Source organism: Dasypus novemcinctus, chromosome 21, assembly GCF_030445035.2.
Source record: "Dasypus novemcinctus isolate mDasNov1 chromosome 21, mDasNov1.1.hap2, whole genome shotgun sequence".
NCBI classification, from domain to species: Eukaryota; Metazoa; Chordata; class Mammalia; order Cingulata; family Dasypodidae; genus Dasypus; species Dasypus novemcinctus.
The window spans coordinates 23,430,529-23,451,924 of record NC_080693.1 but is presented as its reverse complement, the minus strand read 5'-3'; the positions used below and the strand labels follow the sequence as shown (position 1 = coordinate 23,451,924).

The window sequence follows — 21,396 nt, the reverse complement described above, 5'->3', positions numbered from 1 at the left end:
AGTCGCCATGCGCACCTCAGGTTTCAGAGAAAGCTCATAAGGCTTCAGAGAAAGCTCGTCCCATCACTGATCAGGTGCCCATGGGGGCATCACTGAGGAAACCCAGGTCTTCAGGTTGCTTTCTTTCTCTTCCTCAGATGGCTGACGATGACAGCTTTTTCTACCTTGGCACCACAACGGGTGATATCCTAAAAATGAACCCCAGGACTAAAATGTTGACAGACACTGGGCCTGTGAAGGACAAATTCAGTCTGGTGAGTAGTTGTCTGGTGAGGGTCTGCACTGCTCTGTCATTTTCTAGCTCTTTCTTCCCTACACTGGAATCACACACTTTCATCAAGAAGAGATTTAGCGGGAGTAGAGTGGGGGTGGGGCAGGGAGAAGAAGGAGGAAAAAAGCCTGTGATATAGCCAGAGCCACACCTCAATTTGCAAAAGATGCACTGACTAGTTCTCTAAACCCTCCTCCCTAGTAGACATCCGGGGTAAAGGCATTCCCAGGTGTCCTCAATTAGGGAATCAGAACCACATCTGTTTCCCACCTCTTCAAAGCCCAGGGCCTTTGCTTGTGATTTATAACAGCCAGGTCACCATAGGTGGAAAGCAGTGTGCTCTTTGGTCTACACGACTATATATGTCATTTTAATTATATTATTTCTAATTTGTAAGTATTTATATGTATATATATTATTTATATTAAAAGCATAAAATACATACGCATATTTTCTAACCTAATAACCCAAATCTTAGATTTTTTTTTTACCTCAGCCAACATTACAAGTCATGAGCAAGACCTAGAAATTGTCAGTTGTTTATATTTGCAGAATTCCTAACAACTGTGATTGAAAGTTCAGTGACTTTGATATTTAATCTAAATTTAAAAAACTAGGACCCAAAGATATTTTTATATAATAAAGTGCTATGTATTTCCAGCACCTCCAAAAGTTACAAGGGCTGTTTCTACTGAACTTTGAATATGAAAGCTTGTGCTTGTTTCTGCACCTGCCATCTTATTTCTGATAGCAGAACAGATGGTTCTAACTAAGCTTAGATAATTTTCTACTCAGCAGATATTCCCAAGAAGCTTTGAAATAGTGTATCATGTTCCTGGGACAGACTGACTTCAGAGCCTGAGCACTTAAAAACTATCATCTATGGTTTCGAAACAGTTTATTTAGAAACTACATTATGTAACTTAGAGGTTCTGTTTATCTCCTTGTCCCTTGCTTCCCCAATTCCATGAGCAAACGTCAAGAATATTCACTCCAGAGTTCCTTCCTCAAGAGCTCCTTGCTCATCCTCTGTCCTCCTGCAGCAATTTTGGAATTGAGACTTAATTTCTCTTCTGAAGCATCATTTAATGCCTGTTGAGCCCAAACTGGCAAAACTCAACTTAAAGTAACTTGAAAGGACTTTATTTGTTTTATTTTCTTCAAACTTCATTAACACACAAAACTATGAAGTCATGAGTTATATGATTATCGAATGTCTTAAAAGCAAATATTTGTCACACACATTATAAAATTAGAACTTCATGGTGGATCTTCTAGGATGTCTACCAGGGAAGCAGATGTGCCTCAAACGATGGAGCGCCTCTTTCCCACATGGGAGGTCCTGGGTTCGGTTCCAGTGCCTCCTAAAGAGAAGACGAGCAGACACAGAGCACATAACAAAGGGACACAGAGAGCACATAGTGAGTGCAAACAATAGGGGGAAGTGGGGGAATAAATTAAAAAATCTTTTAAAAAAGATGAAATAAAATGGCTATGATGCATTCCCAAACTTTGAAAACTATTTGAATTTAAATATGTTACCTGCTATTGGTGAGGTAACATATTACATGCTTTAGTTAAAAAAAAAAACCCAAAAATACAATCACCAAACAATAAGTAGTCTTTTGTGCTTCCTTTGAACATCAAAGGTGGTCTCTTTACATTATAAGAATTAAGATCTGGGGAGTATAAAAGTATTAAAAGTTCAATCTATGCAAAATACACGTGGTTTTTTGGAAGGAAGGATGGTGACGCGTGTTTGCTTTTTACAAAAGCAGGAAGGCCACTTTTTGGCATGGAATGCATTTGTCATTGAGCCCTTGTGGCCAGCGTGGCACAATACCTTCATGACCTTCACCCTAGCAATGTGTGACAGCATTGGCACGCCTTGACCATGCTCACTGGTCAGGTCTTGCATTGAATCTTTTCTTAGGGTAACCAGGGATTGAACCCAGGACCTCGTACATGGGAAGCAGGCGCTCAACCACTGAGCTTCACCCCCTCCTTGCGTTGAGTCTTAAGCGCTGACACCTTTGGCCTTTCTCTAAATGGTATTTCTCTCCTTAGGGAGTGTCGGCTCTCCTGTGCCTGAAGATGGGGGGCTTGCTGGTGGGCTCCGGAGCCGGCTTGCTCATGTTTTGTAAAAGCCCCAGCTACAGACCCATTAAGTAAGTTCCGGGGCCCGCGGGGTTGGGATGGAGAGAGGCCTGGCAGAGGGAGGTTTGCTTAAAGCCAGCTACTAAGTGATATGGGCCAAGTGATACTCGACAAAACAGTTTCGTCTCGCTGTTAAAATGAGTCATGGGAATCACAGTGGATGGTGGTGGTCTCTTTGCCAGTGAAAAGACAACAGCTTATGTTGAATCAAACCCAAATAGTCTATATTTTTTAATGTAACATTTTTGTGATCTATATATCTTTTTTAAAAAAGACAATTTAATTTAAACAAAAACCCAAATAGTTCATTATCATCCAAAAAGGACCCCGTCTTTTTAATATCTAACATCCATTGTTATTTAGCTGTTAATAACATATGACACGACAAAGGGAACATGATGTTATAAACTTATCAGATAAATTATACCAAATTTTAAATTTCACAAAAATGGTTTATTCAATGAAATGTATTGGGTACCTATTATGTGCCTGGCACTTTTAATGCACTTGAAAACAAATTTTAATACAAATAGCCAAGAACAGATTTACTAGCGATTTCTGTGGCCAGATAATATGAAATGCACTGTTCATGGCTTATCTAATTAAAATAGAATCAAAGTCATATACATTGTCATCAACAAATATTTATTGAATGCCTCATCCATCCAAACCAATGTGCTAGATGCTATCTAAAAAAAAATAAAGAAAAATAAGATACAATCTTTGCTCGGCCAGAACTTATAGTCCGGTTTAAGGATAAGGTACATGCACATGAAAGTCACTCAGTACCAGATAGTATATAAGCACAAACCTCATGGTCCAGACAAAGTAAATATATCATGGATCAAGTACGAAGATCAGAGAAGGGAGTGATCTCCTTAGGCTAGAGGGACCAGGGAAACACAGAGGAGCAGAAGTTGAACTTGAACTCAGCTTTGCTAAAAGTCAGCTCTTCCTGGACAAGCTCCACATGGTCTCTGCTAGCTCTAAAGGAGCCAGGACTCATTGCACGTGCATTCTGGCATCAAGCATCAGTTGTCTTCATCCAAATAAACATGTGTTGAGCCTGGTACTCACTATATACCAGACACTGTTCTAGGTTCTTGGAGTATGTCATGAATAAAGCCAGCAAACAAAATCCCTGCCCTCATGGAGCTTCCATTCTAGCAGTGGGGAATAGACTATCAATAATAAGCAAAATGCACAAGGAAAGTACATACTATGAAAGGATGATACATATAGTAGCGATAAATGGAGTAAGGTAGGGAGGATTAGGGTTGAAAGGGGGTAGGGGGCAGGTTACAATTTTAAATTCAGTGGTCAGGTTAGGTCTTACTGAGAATATATTTTGACCCATTTTCTGTTTGGATGAGGGGGAAGAAGGGAAGAAGGGGCTTCGAGAACAATGTTGGATAGATTCTGGATACATGAAGTCAATACAGTGATTTAATTCCTTCATTCTTTAACCCCTTATTTTTACTATGCAAATGCTTTTATTGTGATGAAGATAATTAGACTAAAAGCAGTTATTGCAAGGTTCTGCCTACAGAAGATGGGCCAGCCGTGTCTTCGAAGGAACCCTGTGCGACAGCAGAGGCTCCGATGGAATGCAGTGAGGTCTGCCTCCTTGGGCTTAAGGAGACGGATAAAGCAGCTAGCTCACATGAGGAGTCAGAGAGTCTAGGAATGCAAGTAGGGTGATCAGACGAGACTGCTGAAGTTCTGCGAGTCCCGGCCTTCCCTGCTTAGCCCTGGACTTCACCTTGTCTTCAAGGTTCCCATTGACCAATAACCAGTATTTCTTGGCTGCCCACCGTGGGCTAGTGTACTTTGCCACCGTTTTCACTGTTCTTCACTGCAACCCTGCAGGGGAGGAGTTAGTCTGTGGTTGAATAAACCGAGGCCCAGGAATTTCTAGCCATTTGTCTAAACTCAGAGAGCTATAGTTAGTGAAGGAGCTAGGAAATGACTTGGGGTCGATTTCATTAAAGCCCTTGCCTTAAATGCCCTTAAATCCCACCAACAAATGAATCTTTCTAAAACACTGAAATTCTCTTATTTGTTCCTTGCTCAAGAAACCCCACTGAATTCTTACTGTCAGAACCAAATTAATTGCAGAGCAAAGGTGGGTTCTTAGGGCCTCATTCATTTTATATATTCTTTTTAAAAAAAGAAGTTCATGCTTGTTAAACATTTGGGGTTTGGAGAATGGGAGAGAGAAATATGACCCGTGGAAGAAGAGAAAATAATCCCTGAAAGTTCTGACAAAGACAACCACTTTAACATTTTGATAACATTTCTCTTTGTCTTTGTTATTCATTTAAATTTTTAAATAATTCTTCTTATTTTGCATGTAAAATTTTGTATTCTATTTTTCACTGAATGCAAGTGTCAAACATTTTCAATATCACTGCATAATCTTTTCAACATGATTTTAATGAGTAGGCAAATATCCTATGATGTCGATGCCCCATAGCACATTTCACCATTCCATTACAATATATATAGATTCTTTCCAAACTTTTTGCTCTTTTAAATAAGGGTATATTGACATCCTTCCCCTGATGTCAGGATTATTTCCCAGAAATGGAATTAAGAGGGATTTAATTTCCATGGTCACCATGTCCCAGCCCAGGTCTGGAATTTTCTCCTTTTCCAGATCCTACGTGCATTGCACAACCCATTTCAGATTGTACCTCCCCGATGAAACTTCCTTTACTATTTTAACCAATGCTGACCTCTCCTGTGGCTGACCATGGGGTACACAACACCGTGAGGAATTCCTGCCTCTCCAGCTGTGTCAGCACCTTAAGGCTGTAACCTAGGTTATGTGCATGATTTGTACCCCTTAATGTTGTAGATGGTTAACAAATTCTCCTTGATGGAATGAATCTGCTTTACCTGTCTGCTTCTCTTTATAGGAAAATGCAGTTACAAGGTGGCATCAGTTCCATCACACTTCGAGGAGAAGGACACCAGTTTTTTGTAGGAACAGAAGAATCACACATTTATTGTATCAGCTTCACAGATTTCAAAGAGACTCTAATTGCTACATGTCACTTCGAAGCTGTCCAGGACATTGTCTTTCCATTGTAAGTAGAAGAGGAAAACTATTTTTACCCCTAAAAGCAAGAATATGTGGAGATTTGATGCATGTACAAGGGAAGCTGATTTTATTAATGCATTTCAACATCTATTAATATAATTATTTCCTTATATTGAATTATTTTAATAATTTTCTATTGCCTTCATCAATTAGCTTTCCCGGTTCTAATCTGGGCTTCTCTAGCATGTGGACTTTTCTAATAAACCCACGATGGAAAGGATAATTAGGCTGGCAAAACCTTCCCATGTGTTTCCCAATACATTCTGGAACAAGCTTGGTGGCACCTTCTCTCAAACTTCTTTTGAGTCATTTGTTTGTACCTCTTGGTTCTTCCAGATTTGGCAGACATGATGGCAGAGGGCATAAGAGGTCTTCTGGATCCAGTGAACTTAGCCTCCTGGGTTGTAGTCTAAGGACAGCCTACAGCTTGAAGGGCGGCTTTTTGGACAAGGGTTGACCCTGAAGTAGTGGTGCATTTGTCATGGGTGCTGGGGAGAGTCTGGAGGATGCCCTAGGACATTCCTCTACATGATATTCGATTTTCATGAGTAGCTCATGTATCTCTCTCAGAGCTCACTTTCCCCAAAGCAGGAGTTCACTAATAAAGGCAGTGTCTGATAGAAAGCAGTTCTCATTTTAAATAAATATTCACATTCTCATGTTGGCCTGATTTGGCCTTAGTTAATCAGGACCATCTGGCAAAGAATTCCATCTCATCTGTTGTCCTGCCCCAGCGCTTTCTCTTTCTAAATAACTATACCAGCATCGGTTTTACCTCTGAGCTCCAAAGCTAAGTATAAGAAAAAGATCCACCTATTTTTCTATTAATTCCAAAGTGAGTAGGTCTTAAAATAAGAGGGACTCTTTCTTTGTAGGAATATGCTTATTTCTGAAATGTAAAAATTGCTTGGGATGTACTTATATCTAAAAGTTAATCAGTCTCTAGCATCATAACAGGCTATAGCTAGAAATTTTAGTTATGAAGCTGTTTTAGTTTGCTAAATGCTGCCCAAGCAATATACCAGAAATGGGTTGGCTTTTACAATGGGAATTTAGTAGCTTACAGTGGAGGAAGCAGATGTGGCTTAAGTGATTGAGCTCCTACCTACCACGTGGGAAGTACCAAATTTGGTTCCCAGTGCCTCCTGGAGAAGACAAGATGGTGAGCTGGTGCAACAGGCTGGTGCAGCGAGCTGATGCAACAAGATGACACAACAAGGAGACACAAAGAGGAAAACACAACGAGAGACCCAACAAAGCAGGGAGCAGAGGTGGCTCAAGCAATTGAGTACCTCTTTCCTTCATGGGAGTTCCCAGGTTTGGTTCCTGGTGCCTCCTAAAGAGAAGATGAGCAGACACAGAGAGCACACAGCGAATGGACACAGAGAGCAGACAGTGAGTGCAAACAATGGGGGGAGGGATAAATTTAAAAATCTTTTTTAAAAAAACTTACTGTGGGAAGTGGATGTGGATCAAGTAGTTGGACACCTGCCTACCACATGGGAGGTCACTAGTTCAGTTCCCATGTCTCCTAAAGAAGATGAACAAGACAGTGAGTTAATGTGACTGGCTGGCACAGTGAGAGTGATGCAACAAGATGACACAATGAGATGATGCAACAAGATGGTGCAACGAGGACACAACAAGCAGGGAGTGGATATGGCTCAAGCTATTGGGTGCCTCCCTCCCACATAGGAGGTCCTGGGTTCAGTTCCTGGTGCATCCTAAAAAGAAGACGAGCAGATACAGAGAGCAGACCGCGAGTACAAAACAATGAGGGGGGGGGGCGGGGGGAGGTGCGGGGCGCGTGGGAAATAAATAAATAAATCTTAAAAAAAAAAGCTTACAGTTTCTGAGACTGTGAAAATGTGAAAATGTCCAAGTCAAGGCATCATCAAGACATCAAGAGATTCTGTCTTACCAAGTTGCAGCTGTGGGCAATCAGGCACATGGCAGAACGTAATGGCAGCTTTGCCCGTCCCTGCCTTCCCCTGCAGGCTTACTTTCTCCCTGAGCTCAGCTGTGGGCAGTCAGGGATATGGTTCATCCGCCCCTGTCCTCCAGGCCTTATTTCCACGCCTCTGTGCTCTGTTGATTCTAGCCTCTCTCAGACTCTCAGGGTTTCTGTCTCTGCAGCTTTTCCCCCTGTTTCTGTGGCTCTTACTCCTCTGTTTCTAAAGGACTCCAGTAAAAGGATTAAGACCCACCCTGGTAAATGCCGTACTGAAGTGATCTATTCAAAAGGAAGGTCCTTTGGCTGAGTCTAACCAGAAGGTCCCACCTACTATAGGTTTACATGGACAAGAATGAGTTAGCTCCAAGGATATGAGCTTTTGGGGTCCACCCAGCTTCAAACTGGAGCAGAGGGTCTTTATTTTACCCAATTATCTCCTTTTACTTAACAAAACTGGAATAAACTGTAACCTTTTTTTTTTTTTGGTCTTTATTTATTTTTTAACATTACATTAAAAAAATATGAGGTCCCCATATACCTCCCACCCCCTCACCCCACTCCTCCCCCCATAACAACAATCTCCTTCATCATGAGACATTCATTGCATTTGGTGAATACATCTCTGAGCACCGCTGCACCTCATGGTCAATGGTCAACATCATAGCCATATTGGTACTATACATTCTATTTACATGTTTCCCTTAAAAAAAAGAAAACACCCGACAGAGCAATTACTCTGGGATTCTCTTCCTTGCCCACAATCTCATGTTTTTCTCCTAACTGAGCAAAGAAGTGTTTTTGGTTATCTTGCGGATGTGAATCCTAGCACCCTTGTCATTTTCTTCCTTGAAATTTTAACAGGATTGCCTTCTTTACAGGAAAGAGTATATTGAGCCTCCTTAATATGAATAGTTCACAGATTATGTTCATCTCAAAAGATATTACTCTCTATCCTCCAGTCCAACAGGACATTGAGACACTTGACGTTTTCTTTTTGAGCAACTTTGTCCCTATCCTTCCTAAAGGGAAAGGATCACAAAATACTGCATGTGCTTTGCGGGTATCGGATGCTGTTTCACACAAGATATCTGTAAGGTCATTAATCGGTGTCATCTGAAAGCCATCCTTCCCCACATCCTTGTGAAAACCATTTTAGAGTCAAATACGCGCCTGCGAGACACCGCGTGCCTTTTATGACGGCATCTCTGCTTCTCTCCATGGCTTCATTGCAGTGGCACTGCTGAGCTATTTGCCACCTGTGCCAAGAAAGACATCAGAGTGTGGCACACGACATCCAACAGGGAGCTGCTGCGGATCACAGTTCCCAACATGACCTGCCACGGCATTGACTTCATGAGAGATGGCAAGAGCATCGTTTCAGGTACCGCACACACGTTCAGATTTGGATTCAGGCGCTGCCGGGAGTTTGCTTTTTTAAAAAGATTTATTTTTTATTTATTTCTCTCCCCTAACCACCCCCTGCCCCCCAGTTGTCTGCTCTCTGTGTCCATTCGCTGTGTGTTCTTCTGTGACCACTTCTATCCTTAGCAGCAGCATTGGGAATCTGTGTCACTTTTTGTTGCATCATCTTGCTGTGTCAGCTCTCTGTGTGTGGTGCCATTCCTGGGCAGGCTGCACTTTCTTTCACTCTGGGCAGCCCTCCTTATGGGGCGCACTCTTTGCACGTGGGGCTTCTCGATGTGGGGACACCCCTGCATGGCACGGCACTCCTTGCATGCATCAGCACTGCGTGTGAGCCAGCTCCACACGGGTCAAGGAGGTCTGGGGTTTGAACCCTGGACTTCCCATATGGTAGACGGAAACCCTATCCATTGGGCCAAGTCCGCTTCCCTGCCTAGGGTTCTGATTCTTGTCATTCTCCATCCTACACTCCTCTCCACTCCTCACCAGCCTCCCGCTGTCCATCCTTCCTTTCTCCTAACCTCGCCTCTCTTTTGACTTCCCCTCCAGCTGGGAGATTTTCTGAGCTAGAAAGAACCAAATAGCATTTTTCTTTTCTCCCAAATTGCTGCTGTATGTATATAATTATATATACCTTTCTCTATGGCAGAGACATTTAGTAGTTGAATTACGAAATGGATTTGAGGACTTACTGAATACCAGGCTCTTGTGTAAGAAGAGACTAAAAACCCAGCTCAAACTAAACTATGCTCCAAAGGGAATTTTCTTGTTTTTAATTTATTTTTATGCCAAAATATTTTAACATAAATTATAGACACCTTGATATTCCACCTCTAAATATGTCAGTGTACATCTCTAGAAATAACATTTTTCTGTAAAGTAGTAGCTTCTTAACATTGTCTTATGTTTAATCCATATATAAATTTCCCCGGTGGTCAAAAAATAAATTTACTGGTTACATCAATGAAAAGTCAAGAGGGTAAATCTTTAGGTGCAGTTATTAAAATGATGATATCAGGAACCCATCTCTCCCTCTTTTCTTGACCATGTGTCCTCCATGTTGGCTTCTCTCTCAGGCACATCTTCTCCACATCCAGGAGCTCTTGGTTCCCAATTCAAAACTAACGAACCCTCAGGTCAAAAATCTGGGAGTCATGCACGCCTCCTCTTTTTCTCTTATACCCACATCAATAGGTCCCTAGTGACTCTACCTTCACAGAATTCCACCACTTCTCATTGTCTGCACCCTGGTCCTGGCCCACACCATCGCTCTTCTAGATTATTCTAGGAGCTTCCTACCCAGTCTTCCTGCTTCTGCCTTTGCCCATCACCTCCCTCCCCCAGTCTGTTCCCAACACAGCAGCCATAAGTCTTCTTTTAAAATGTTAAGTTAGATCATGCCACGGGAAGCAGACTTAGCCCAGTGGTTAGGGTGTCCGTCTACCACATGGGAGGTCCGCGGTTCAAACCCCGGGCCTCCTTGACTCGTGTGGAGCTGGCCCATGCGCAGTGCTGATGCGCACAAGGAGTGCCGTGCCACGCAGGGGTGTCTCCCGCGTAAGGGAGCCCCACGCGCAAGGAGTGCACCCGTAAGGAGAGCCGCCCAGCGCAAAAGAAAGTGCAGCCTGCCCAGGAATGGCGCCGCACACACGGAGAGATGACACAAGATGATGCAACAAAAAGAGACACAGATCCTGTGCCGCTGACAACAACAGAAGTAGACAAAGAAGAAGACACAGCAAATAGACACAGAGAATACACAACCGGGGCGGAGGTGGGGGAGGGGAGAGAAATAACTAAAATAAAAAAAAAATAGATCACGCCAGTTCTAGGGCTCAAAAGCCTTCTACTGGAGAGCAGATTGGCTCAAGCAGTTGAGCGCCTGCTTCCCACATGGAAGGTCCTGGGGTTGTTTCCCAGTGCCTCCTAAAGACAAACACAAACAACAAGCAATCAAATGAAAAGATCAACTCAGGGAAACTGATGTGGCTCAGTGGCTGAGCACCGGCTTCCCACTTATGAGGTCCCAGGTTCAATCCTTGGCCCCAACACCTAAAAAAAAAAGTCTTCTACTCAGAGTAAAACACAAAGGCCTTGCAATGGTCTGCAAGGCCCTGCCTGGCCTTCTCTCCCTCCCTCACCACCACCTTCTTGCCTCTGGCTTTTTTTCTTACTACTGGCCTCCTGCAGCTATGCTTGCTTCCTTGCTATTTCTCAAAACCACCAGGCATAGGGCTGTGGCTCTACTGTCCCACCTGCCTGGAATGTTCTTCTCCCAGATGTCCCCAGGACCCACTCCCTCATCCTTTTATTTCTTTCCTTTTACTTCTTTGATGTAATGAGATCTATCTCGAGCATCCCATTGAAAATTGGATAAGACGTGACAGTAAAACTAAGACCTAAATGATGAGAAAGAGCCAGCCGTGGGAAGAGCTTTGGGAAAATGTTCCACACAGAGGGAACAGCAAGTGGGAAATCCCTGAGTGTCTTTGAGGAATAGAGAGAGGGCCACTGTGTAGTGGGGAAGGTTGTAGGGGAGGCGGGGTCAAGGAGAGTGGTAGAGGGAGGTTGAAGAGGTGGGTAGAGGGCAGAGACTAGTTACCCTGTAGGATAAAGGAGTTTGGATGCTTATTCTAAGCTCAGTGGGAACAGCTACTGGAGGTCCCTGATCAGGGAGGTGATGTGGTTTTAAAAACTTCACCCTAACTGATGGTAGCGGGGAGCAGGAGTGGAAGCCCTGGGGGGAAGCTGTTGTAACAGTCCAGGAGAGAGATGGTGCTACCTTGGACGAGGGTTGGTCACAGTACAGGGCTGAGAAGTGGCCGGGTTCCGGATGCTTTTTCAAGGTAGAACTGATGAGACTTGCCAATGGATTGAATGTGTGTGAGTGGGGCAGAACAGAGAAGAATTAAGAATGGCTCTGAGATTCTTGGCTTGCACACCTGGAGGGATGGTGGCAACTGTTACTGAGATGGTGGAGGTGAGATTTAATTATGGGGGGCGGGAGGCCAACACTTGGAAATATGAAATTATATGAAATTATATATTATAACCAGGTGGTTGAGTGTACAGAACTGCAGCTCATGGGAGAGGTGGGGCTGGTCTCTCCACTTCTTTTCCTCTCCACCCTTCCTCACCTGGTGTCTCAGTCAGCCAAAGGGGTGCTGATGCAAAGTACCAGAACTCTTCCGGCTTTTATAAAGGGTATTTATTAGGGGTAGAAGCTTACAGTCACAAGGCCCTAAAGAGTCCAACTCAGGGTACCACAACAGGTACCGTCTCATCCAAAATCTGTTCCCATCTGTTGACACAAAATGATGGGTGACACTTGCAGGGTCCAGCCCTCCTTCTTCCTCTTGAGGCTCCACGAGTCCCGCTTCTTCCAGTCTCAGTTGGAGGCTAGCATAAGGCTTGTCTCTCTCCCTGGGGGTCATTTCTGTCTGGGCTCAGCTGTTCCCGTCTCTTCACAAGGTCAGCTGTAGACTATCAGGGTCATCTCTCTTCCCAGGACCTCTACCATGTCTGAAGAGCTGTCTCCATTCCTCTGTGTTCTTCTCCTGTTTGTCTACTTCTGTGTGAGAGTCTGTTTTATCAGCCCACCGAGGGGACTCAGTGCTGATTTGCACTCTAATGACGTGGTTCAATCAAAGCCCTTTATTTATTTATTTTTAAAGATTTATTTTTATTTATTTAATTCCCCTCCCCTCCCCCGGTTGTCTGTTTTCTGTGGTTTTTTTTGCTGCGTCTTGTTTCTTTGTCCGCTTCTGTTGTCGTCAGCGGCACCATTCCTCGGCAGGCTGCTCCCTCCTTCGCGCTGGGCGGCTCTCCTTATGGGTGCACTCCTTGCGCGTGGGGCTCCCCTACGCGGGGGACACCCCTGCGTGGCACAGCACTCCTTGCGCGCATCAGCACTGCGCATGGGCCAGCTCCACACGGGTCAAGGAGGCCCGGGGTTTGAACCGCGGACCTCCCATGTGGTAGACGGACGCCCTAACCACTGGGCCAAAGTCCGTTTCCCCAAAGCCCTTTTCTTAACATCATTTAATCAGACATCTCAGCTGAATCTAATACAATCAAAGGGTTATCACACCCAGAGGAAGAGAGCAGTTTAAAAACATAATCAGATATCTTTTTTTGGAATTCATAAATAATATCCAGCTGCCACACCTGGGGTGGCGTATACCCGGAGGCAGACAAACCACCCTTTTCTCAGCCAGGCATGGCCAGGGTAGGGAGGCAGGGAAAAGGGGGCTATGAGTCCTGGCAGTGGGGAGGGGTGGCCTCTTTCTTCTATCCTATTCTTATTTGTGAGTTAGGAGAGCAGTGGTGTGTTTGGAGAGGGGGTGAGTGGATTGATCCTGCTGCCTTCTGTTTCCCTTTCTTGCCAGCCTGGAACGATGGTAGAATCCGAGCCTTCGCCCCAGAGACGGGCAGGTTGATGTACGTCATCAACAGCGCCCACAGGATCGGCGTGACCGCCATCGCCACCACCAGTGACTGCAAAAGGATCATCAGCGGCGGCGGGGAAGGGGAGGTACTGTTCTTGAAAGCTGAATCTCTGAAAAGCAGGCCTGGGTTTAGAGCAACTGGCTCACAGGAGGCCATCCATTTGACCTTTTTTATTTCCCTTAAGATTTATTTATTTCTCCCCATCCCCTTGTTGTTTTGTGCTTGCTGTCTGCTCTCTGTGTCCACTCACTGTGTGTTCTTCTTGTCTGCTTGTCTTCTCTCTAGGTGGCACCAGGAACTGATCCTGGGACCTTCTGGAATGGGAGAGAGATGCTCAGTATCTTGAGTCACCTCAGCTCCCTGGTCTGCTGCATCTCTTATTGTCTCTCTGTGTCTCTTTTTGTTGTGTCATCTTGTGGTGGCAGCTCTCTGCTCAGGCTGGCTTGCTACCTGGGCCAGCACTCTGCACAGGCCAGCTCGCTGTGCGGGGCAGCTTGCCTTCACCAGGAGACCCTGAGAATTGAATCCTGGACCTCCTATATAGTACATGGCAGCCCAATTACTTGAGTCACACCTGCTTCTCCCATTTGATCTTACCTGTACTAGGATTCAGATCAAATTAAGATGTTGATAGAACACTAAAATACATCATACATTAAAGTCTTAAGAATAGAAATATATGTATAAATGTATTTGTCCACAGAAAGGACATTTAAGATATAAACATGAACATGTTCTGTAAGGAATAGAGCTATGAATTCAGAAACATTTATTGAGGGTTTACTTTCTGCCAGGTCCACACACGTGGCCTGTCTTATGCATGGGGTTGGGGGCAAGGAGGAACTGGAGAAAAGGGATTATTAATGTCACATATTGTCATTTCATGATTTATTTTGCCAATTAAGCTCTATTTGCCCTATATTAGTCAGTCAAAGGGGTGCTGATGCAAAGTACCAGAAATTTGTTGGCTTTTATAAAGGGTAGTTATTTGGGGTAGAAGCTTACAGTTGCAAGGCCCTAAAGAGTCCAACTCAAGGTACCATAAGAGTGTTTTTCTCACCCAGTCTGTTGCCATGTGTTGGAGAAAGATGGTGGGCCACGTCTCTGAAGGTTCAGCCTTCCTCTTCCCATTTAAGGCTCCATGGGTCCTGCCTCTCCAAAATAATGAGAGACAGAACAAAGCAGGGAGCAGAGGTTCCCAGTGCCTCCTAAAGAGAATGAGCAAGACAGCGAGCTGATGCGACAGGCAGGCAGTAGGTGACACAACAAGAGACACAAGAAGAAAAAACAAAGAGAAACACAACAAGCAGGGAGTGGATGTGGCTCAAGCAATCAACTGGGCACCTCCCTCCCACATCAGAGGTCCTGGGTTCAGTTCCCAGTGCCTCCTAAAGACAGCACACGGCAAAGTGCAAACAATGAGGGGGTGGGGAGAAATAAATAAAATAAATCTTTAAAGAAAAGATCTCCTTTTGGAATTCATAAATAATATCAAACGGCCACAGCTCCTCAAAAGACTTTCCACATTTTAGGCAGTCTGTTAACTAGGAGGCCGTGGGACACTGGATCACACCCCCAAGGTCTAGACACCAAGGTGGTTCTTGACAGAGTGTTGGAATAATTGTTCCTTTCCCCAAGGACCACGGTTGTATAAATTGCCTGTATCTTATCTTGTGTTTTGAGACACATGATAGTTTAAGAACTCTTTAACACAACTAGATATTTTAACTGTTATTTTTTATTTCCTTCCATCATTTCGAGGATCCTAAAATATCTTTCCCTCACACATGTATCTCCACATCTCCCCTCCCCCCAGCTCTTCCCCAGCTTTCTTTCTTCTTTTCCCAAAGCCTTCCTTTTCCCTACCTAGGAATTCTGTCAGTCTGTCAGATTTTTCTTAACCTAAATCATTTTCTTTTCCCTTCTTTTCTCCAGGCTATCAATAGGAAGAATTTAGCAAGGAAAAGAAGCCTTCAACATTTTGATGAGCTTTAGCAGAGTTTAGGCAATACAGTCTACGGCTGAGAGCCTGGGTTTTGGAGTCATACTGCTTGGGCTCAGTTTCATTCCCACCACTTTCCAGCTGTGTGTCCTTGGGAGCATTCTTAAACCTCTCTGTGCTTCAGTTTTCTTGTGTGCAAAGGGACTATAATACTACTGTTAATGAGATGTTTTACATTCTTCATGTACTAAGTCTTCAAAATCTGGTGTGGTTTACATGTCTAGCCCTCGACCATCTCCCCTGCTCGCTGCCCCCCTTCCCCTCATGGCTCTACTTCCTTCCCTTATCACTCCAGCCTTGCTCTTGTTGACACCCTTAGCATCCTTGCTTGCTCTGGCATCCTTGTAGGGCATCCGCCTTGCCTTGTGATACAGACACCCTTGGTGTGGCAGTTTGGTGTTGTTTATGAATTCCAAAAATAGATATTGGTATTGTTTATGAATTCCAAAAATAGATATTGGATTGTGTTTGTAAACTAGTCTGTTCCTCTGGGGGGATTAGATTGTATAGATTCTGGGGTTTCAGTTTTACTTTATTAAATCAAGATTAGGGCTTTTATTTGGCCACGTCATTAGGGTGACACAGTTTGAGTCCCCACTTTCTTGGTGGGGATAAAACAGACTCTCACAAAGAAGTAAATACCCAGAGTAGAAGAACACAGAGGAAGAGAAATAGCTCATCAGACGGGATCCTGTGGCCCAGGAAAGAGAGATGAGCCTGACCTTGTGAAGAGACCTAAGCAGCTGGGCCCAGAAAGAAATGAGCCCCGGGGAGAGAGACGAGCCTTATGCCAGTCGACAGTTCAGACGGGAAGAAGCTGGGACTATGGAGCCTTAAGAGGAAGAGGAAGGCTGAACCCTTGCAGACATCGCCCACCATCTTGCTTCAACACGTGGTAACAGACTTTGGGTGAGAAAGTACCTCTTAAGTAACCTCGAGTTGGACTCTTTAGGGCCTTGTGACTGTAAGCTTTTATCCCAAATAAATGCCCTTTATAAAAACCAGCAGAGTTCTGGTACTTTGCATCAGCACCCCTTTGGCTGACATACACTTGGCTTGGACCAGACCACCTGCACTCTGGGTCCTGGACTGATGAAAGCTGCAGGAGGAAATCACACATTGCAAACACATTTGTAACCCCTGCTCAGCAATCTATTTGCACCCCCTGGTCAGCTCCATTCCCCAGGGCAGGTCTTGACTTCAGTCTTCATGGCCTTTATAAGTACTAGAGACCCGGGCTGCTGGCCAGCAGCTATGCACTGATAGGAATGCAATAGCTGCTCAAATGCTGTTGCCTGAATACCCCCACTTGCGAAGACCCCAACCCCATCACCCGGTCTCCTTCCCCCAAGCTACCCAGACCTCCCTACAACCCCATAATCGCAGGGTTAATGCTCTGCATATCCAAAGTGCCTCTAGGACCCTGGTTCCACTCCTGGGGCCCACACCATACTCCTTAACTATTTTGAATAGCGGCTCTGCGGAGGATGTGCGCCTCCAGTGTAGTGGGGTTTCAAGATAAGAGGTTTGTTTTCTTTGACACTTAGCCATTACCTCACGCCACGTCATCACATAGGGCATTATGTGGACACCGAAGAAATGAATATAGCCCAGCTCGTGTGTGACAACGTGCTTCCACCTTATCTTCGCTTTGACGAAAATAAGAGGTTATTTTCCTCTTACCAGATACAAATAAATCTAGTCTGCTATTATTCATCCTAGCATCCTAGCGTTAGTTTTTATTCTAATGCCCACCCAGACTGCTGTTCTTCCATTGTCCTGTGGTGCTTGTACAGAATGGTTTCTATACTTCTTCTTTTTCATAAATCCAACATACTCATCATAAGAAGGTATAAGCTTCTGACGTTATTGTGTTTTCTAGTGCAGTTGTGCCAGAGTTCTTCTCATTAAAGGACACACTATTGCATTATAAATCGTTTCTGTCACAGTTAGGACATCATATTGGCTCTTGTGAAGCTTTGTGTATGTGGGTTGTATTCCTGATGAATTTCAATTCAGGATAGTAATAAGGGTGTTAGAAAATATTTGTTATAGAAGATGGGTGTTGGGTTTGATAGGGTTGAGAACCATTGAGTTAAATGATTAAAACTGAGCTGACATAAACTCTTAAATAGGGCTCTGAGTACCCAAGACATTTCCTAATGGTACCAGAAATTTGAGAGCAACTCTCAGCACAAATGAGTAGACAAACTGTTTCACTTGGTTTAGCAGCAGCCCTCGCATGATTGGTTTTTAGTAGTGAATGTCCAGTAAATATCTCAGCCTGAAAGTAGAAATAGGTACAGAATAAATAGTAGCATTTTGCTGGGCCCCATGGAAGAGGATCACATCTTATACATGAATATTCCTGTCCTTGGACTTGGCATTCCCAGCTCACACAGTTGAAATGAGAACAGAGGAGTCAAAAAAACAAAACAAAACACAATAAAAACCAGAAAAACAAAGCAAAAACAAGTCAAGCTCAGCAGAGGCTGGAAAGCTCTTGGAATCTCCTTTCTTAAGTCCCAAGGTTGTATTGAGAGCGTGCACTTTGTGACTTTCAGGTGAGGGTGTGGCAGATCGGCTGCCAGACCCAGAAGCTCGAGGAGGCCCTAAAGGAGCACAAGTCCTCTGTGTCCTGCATCAGGGTGAAGAAGAACAACGAGGAGTGCGTCACCGCCAGCACCGACGGAACTTGCATCATCTGGGACCTTGTGTAGGTGGTCTGTGATGAGAAGAAGATTTACTAAAGTGCCCAAATCTAGTGTTAACGCGGGACAAAACCCAACAGTTCCGGCATTTTATGGACTTGAGAGAAGTTTCCAGCCAAGGGCAGACTCTTACCTAAGGCAACAGTAAAGAGCATGGTCACCAGGAGACCCGCATCTCCATCCCTGTTCGTTGAGGTTCAGGGTTTACAGATACTGGTGCAAGGGCATAGTTTCCAGGCGGGGCTGAATCTTAGAAGTTGCTGGATGAATTGGGAATTAGCTTTCTTGATACACACAGTAAACTGCATGACTCAACTTAGACAAATTCCACTCCAAGCATTCAGGAAGACAAGGGAGCAAGGGTAATTGTAAGGAATGCAGGCAGTCCCTCTTGTCAGTCCGCTCCATCAAGTCAAACCCGGAATGATCATGGGTTGGAGGGCTGCGGAAGTGGTGGGGCTTGGAGGTGGCATAAAGTTGCTCTTCCTTTCAGTTGACCATAGTCCCAGGAGCTTCTGGGAACCTATCACTTCCCCTAGAGGGTGCCAAATACAAGCCAACTAGACCAAGCATGTGGACTCAATTGTAGGAGTAACTGAAGGGATTTTCAAAGAAGGTTTTTGAATTTTTGACAATAAGCATTTTTTTCTGTGTGCTTTTATTTTCACATCAGACCCCTGTCCCAGCCTCTCTCCTCCTGCCCATTCCCCTATATGCAGCTATATGGAGGGAAGCTGCATCCCCTCCTTATAGCTTCATGAGAGAGACTTGAATAAGTACAGAGGTGGGAGAAAGGAGATTCACACACACACACACAAGAATATGAAATGTTCTTGACAGGAAAGAAGAGAATGAGAACTACAGGCAAAGGCAGAACGCTTTTCATTTAATAGATTAAAAGACAAAAACCAAGCCTCTGTCTTCTAGCCCCGTGGGCATAGGATCACCTGGGAATCTTGTTAAGGTGTAGATTTTGATTCATTAGTCCTGGGGTGGAGCCTGAGACTTAGCATTTCTAACAAGCCCCCAAGAGATGCCCAAGGACCACACTTATAAGAGGGTATTAGTCTATACTAGAGGTTTACATTGGGAAAATATAGAACTGGAAGGGCATGTCTAAGCTTATTTACTTGGGTGGTTTGTGACAATCTCAGATCCTTAAAGCCTCCCTGTTGTTAAGCAGGAATATTTAGTTCAGTTGTGCCAAAATCTTGAAGAATGCTCAGCTCAGACACCACATTTGAAAACTTCCCTAATGGGAAAAAATGATGCATAAGGCAAAAAAAAAATTTTTTTTTTTTTGAGCCTGGCCTGTGAGATGGTCCCCCAGCACCCCTGTGTGAATGGGAAAAGCAGCAATCTTCACACATTTCTAAAGCAATGGTTCTCAACCTTGGGCACATAAGAATCAGCTGGGATGCTGGTTAAAAATGCAGATCTGGGGCCCCTCTCCCAGCCTACTAAATCCAGATCCCTAGAGGTGGGGCCCAGCGATCCCCATTTGTAAAAAGTCCCTCCCCAGGCTTGGCCCCTCAGCTTGTAGGGACCTGCGCTTTGGAATGTGCCCTTGAGAGTAAAGTAAGGTTGGCTCGGGTTCAGCCTCTCCTACATCCATCTGGCCAGAATTTGGGCCTCCCACTGAGTCCCGTGCCTTGTCTTTGCCCTGCCAGCCGCTGATAGGTGTAGTTGGGAGGCGATAGGTGTAGTTGGTGGGGTGAGCAAGGGAACCCAATCTCTATTTTGGAGAAACACAAATGCTATTTTGCTGAGCAGTGGCAGCTGTTTGGGATAGGTCAACCAACCGGCATCCAAGCTCGTACCAAATCCAGTTTGAATAGTAAATTCCTTTTCTGGGGAAGAGAAAGCTGGGCTTCATAGCTACTGAATCTTTTTTTTTTTTTTTAAGGCGTCTTAGGAGGAATCAGATGATCCTGGCCAACACCTTATTCCAGTGTGTTTGCTATCACCCTGAAGAATTCCAGATCATCACCAGTGGAACAGACAGAAAGGTAAGGACTCCCACCCAGCAAGAGTCAAGCTCTTTCAGGTACAAGAGAGAAGCAGAGCCCAGCCACCCCCCACTCACACAATGGTTCTGCAGCCGAGGAGCTGTGTGGCCTGGGAAATGCCATGCACCCTTTTGGCACCTCAGTTTCCTCCGTAAAATGGAAATGATAATGCTGACCTCTTAGACTTGCTGTGTGGATTAAAGCCATGCAGGTGTATAATGCTTATAGCAGGGGACCTGGCACATAGTAGGTACTCGATAAATGATGGTTTTTAATATTAGGAAGATCCTGAGGCTCGAATCAAATTTCTATGCCCAAACCAGGTATCACTTGGACTAAATTCAAATTGGTAGGCAACAGACCTCTGATCACACTAATCCATTAATATAGGTCAACATCTCTTTAACTGGGGAGGCTTTGCCCTTGGAGGTAGATCGACCCTTCTGTCTGGGGGAAGGTTTCCCTTTGGGCCAAGCAAGAAGCTTCAGGGGAAGGGCAGGGAGGTGACGGGTAAGGATACCAGGGGTCATCCACCCTGCCAGCCAAGCCAGAGCAGCCAGAGCTCGGCCTCACCACCTGAGCATCCAATTCAGCTTATAGCTGAGGGGAGAGCATCCCAGGTGAGTATCCTTGCAAAGACTGAGCCCCTGGCAGGGCTTACCCAGGAAAGCATCACTTTGATTCCTTGGTGGTAAAGGCAGGAAATCAAGCCCCAACAAATTCCGTGAGTACAAGTCCTGAGAAACACTGGTTTTGGCATGCTTTTATACTTCTTTAAGCTTTTAACAAGAAAACAGAACTTTTTATCAATGCAATCAGCATTTGTAATGTTAAGTAAAATAAAATGGTTCCTGGCATTGGGCACTGCTAGGAGGGACCCCTTTCTGAGAAAGAATTTTCCAGAAGACAAAAACAACTGACCTGGGAAGCGGACTTGGCCCAATGGATAGGGCGTCTGCCTACTACATGGGAGGTCTGCAGTTCAAACCCCAGGCCTCCTTGACCCGTGTGGAGCTGGCCCACGCGCAGTGCTGATGTGCGCAAGGACTGCCGTGCCATGCAGGGGTATCCCCTGCGTAGGGGAGCCCTACACGCAAGGAGTGCGCCCATAAGGAGAGCCACCCAGCGTGAAAGAAAGTGCAGCCTGCCCAGGAATGGCGCCACACACATGGAGAGCTGACACAAGATGATGCCACACACACTAAAAAAGAAACAGATTCCTGGTGCCACTGATAAGAATAGAAACGGTCACAGAAGAACACACAGCGAATGGACACAGAAAGCAGACAACTGCTGGAGGGAGGGGGGAATAAAT

The 21,396-nt window shown here is 44.7% G+C and overlaps 1 protein-coding gene across 1 annotated transcript in view; it reads left to right on the top strand.

Annotated features, from left to right (window-relative positions):
• CFAP52 (cilia and flagella associated protein 52) overlaps positions 1-21,396 on the top strand; it is a 59,302-nt gene that overhangs the window by 35,279 nt on the left and 2,627 nt on the right. The window contains exons 6-12 of the mRNA XM_058283487.1: positions 138-254; positions 2,339-2,439; positions 5,350-5,520; positions 8,721-8,869; positions 13,299-13,444; positions 17,926-18,077; positions 19,979-20,081. Of these exons, the coding sequence (XP_058139470.1) occupies positions 138-254; positions 2,339-2,439; positions 5,350-5,520; positions 8,721-8,869; positions 13,299-13,444; positions 17,926-18,077; positions 19,979-20,081 (939 nt within the window). The remainder of the gene's footprint in view (positions 1-137; positions 255-2,338; positions 2,440-5,349; positions 5,521-8,720; positions 8,870-13,298; positions 13,445-17,925; positions 18,078-19,978; positions 20,082-21,396) is intronic.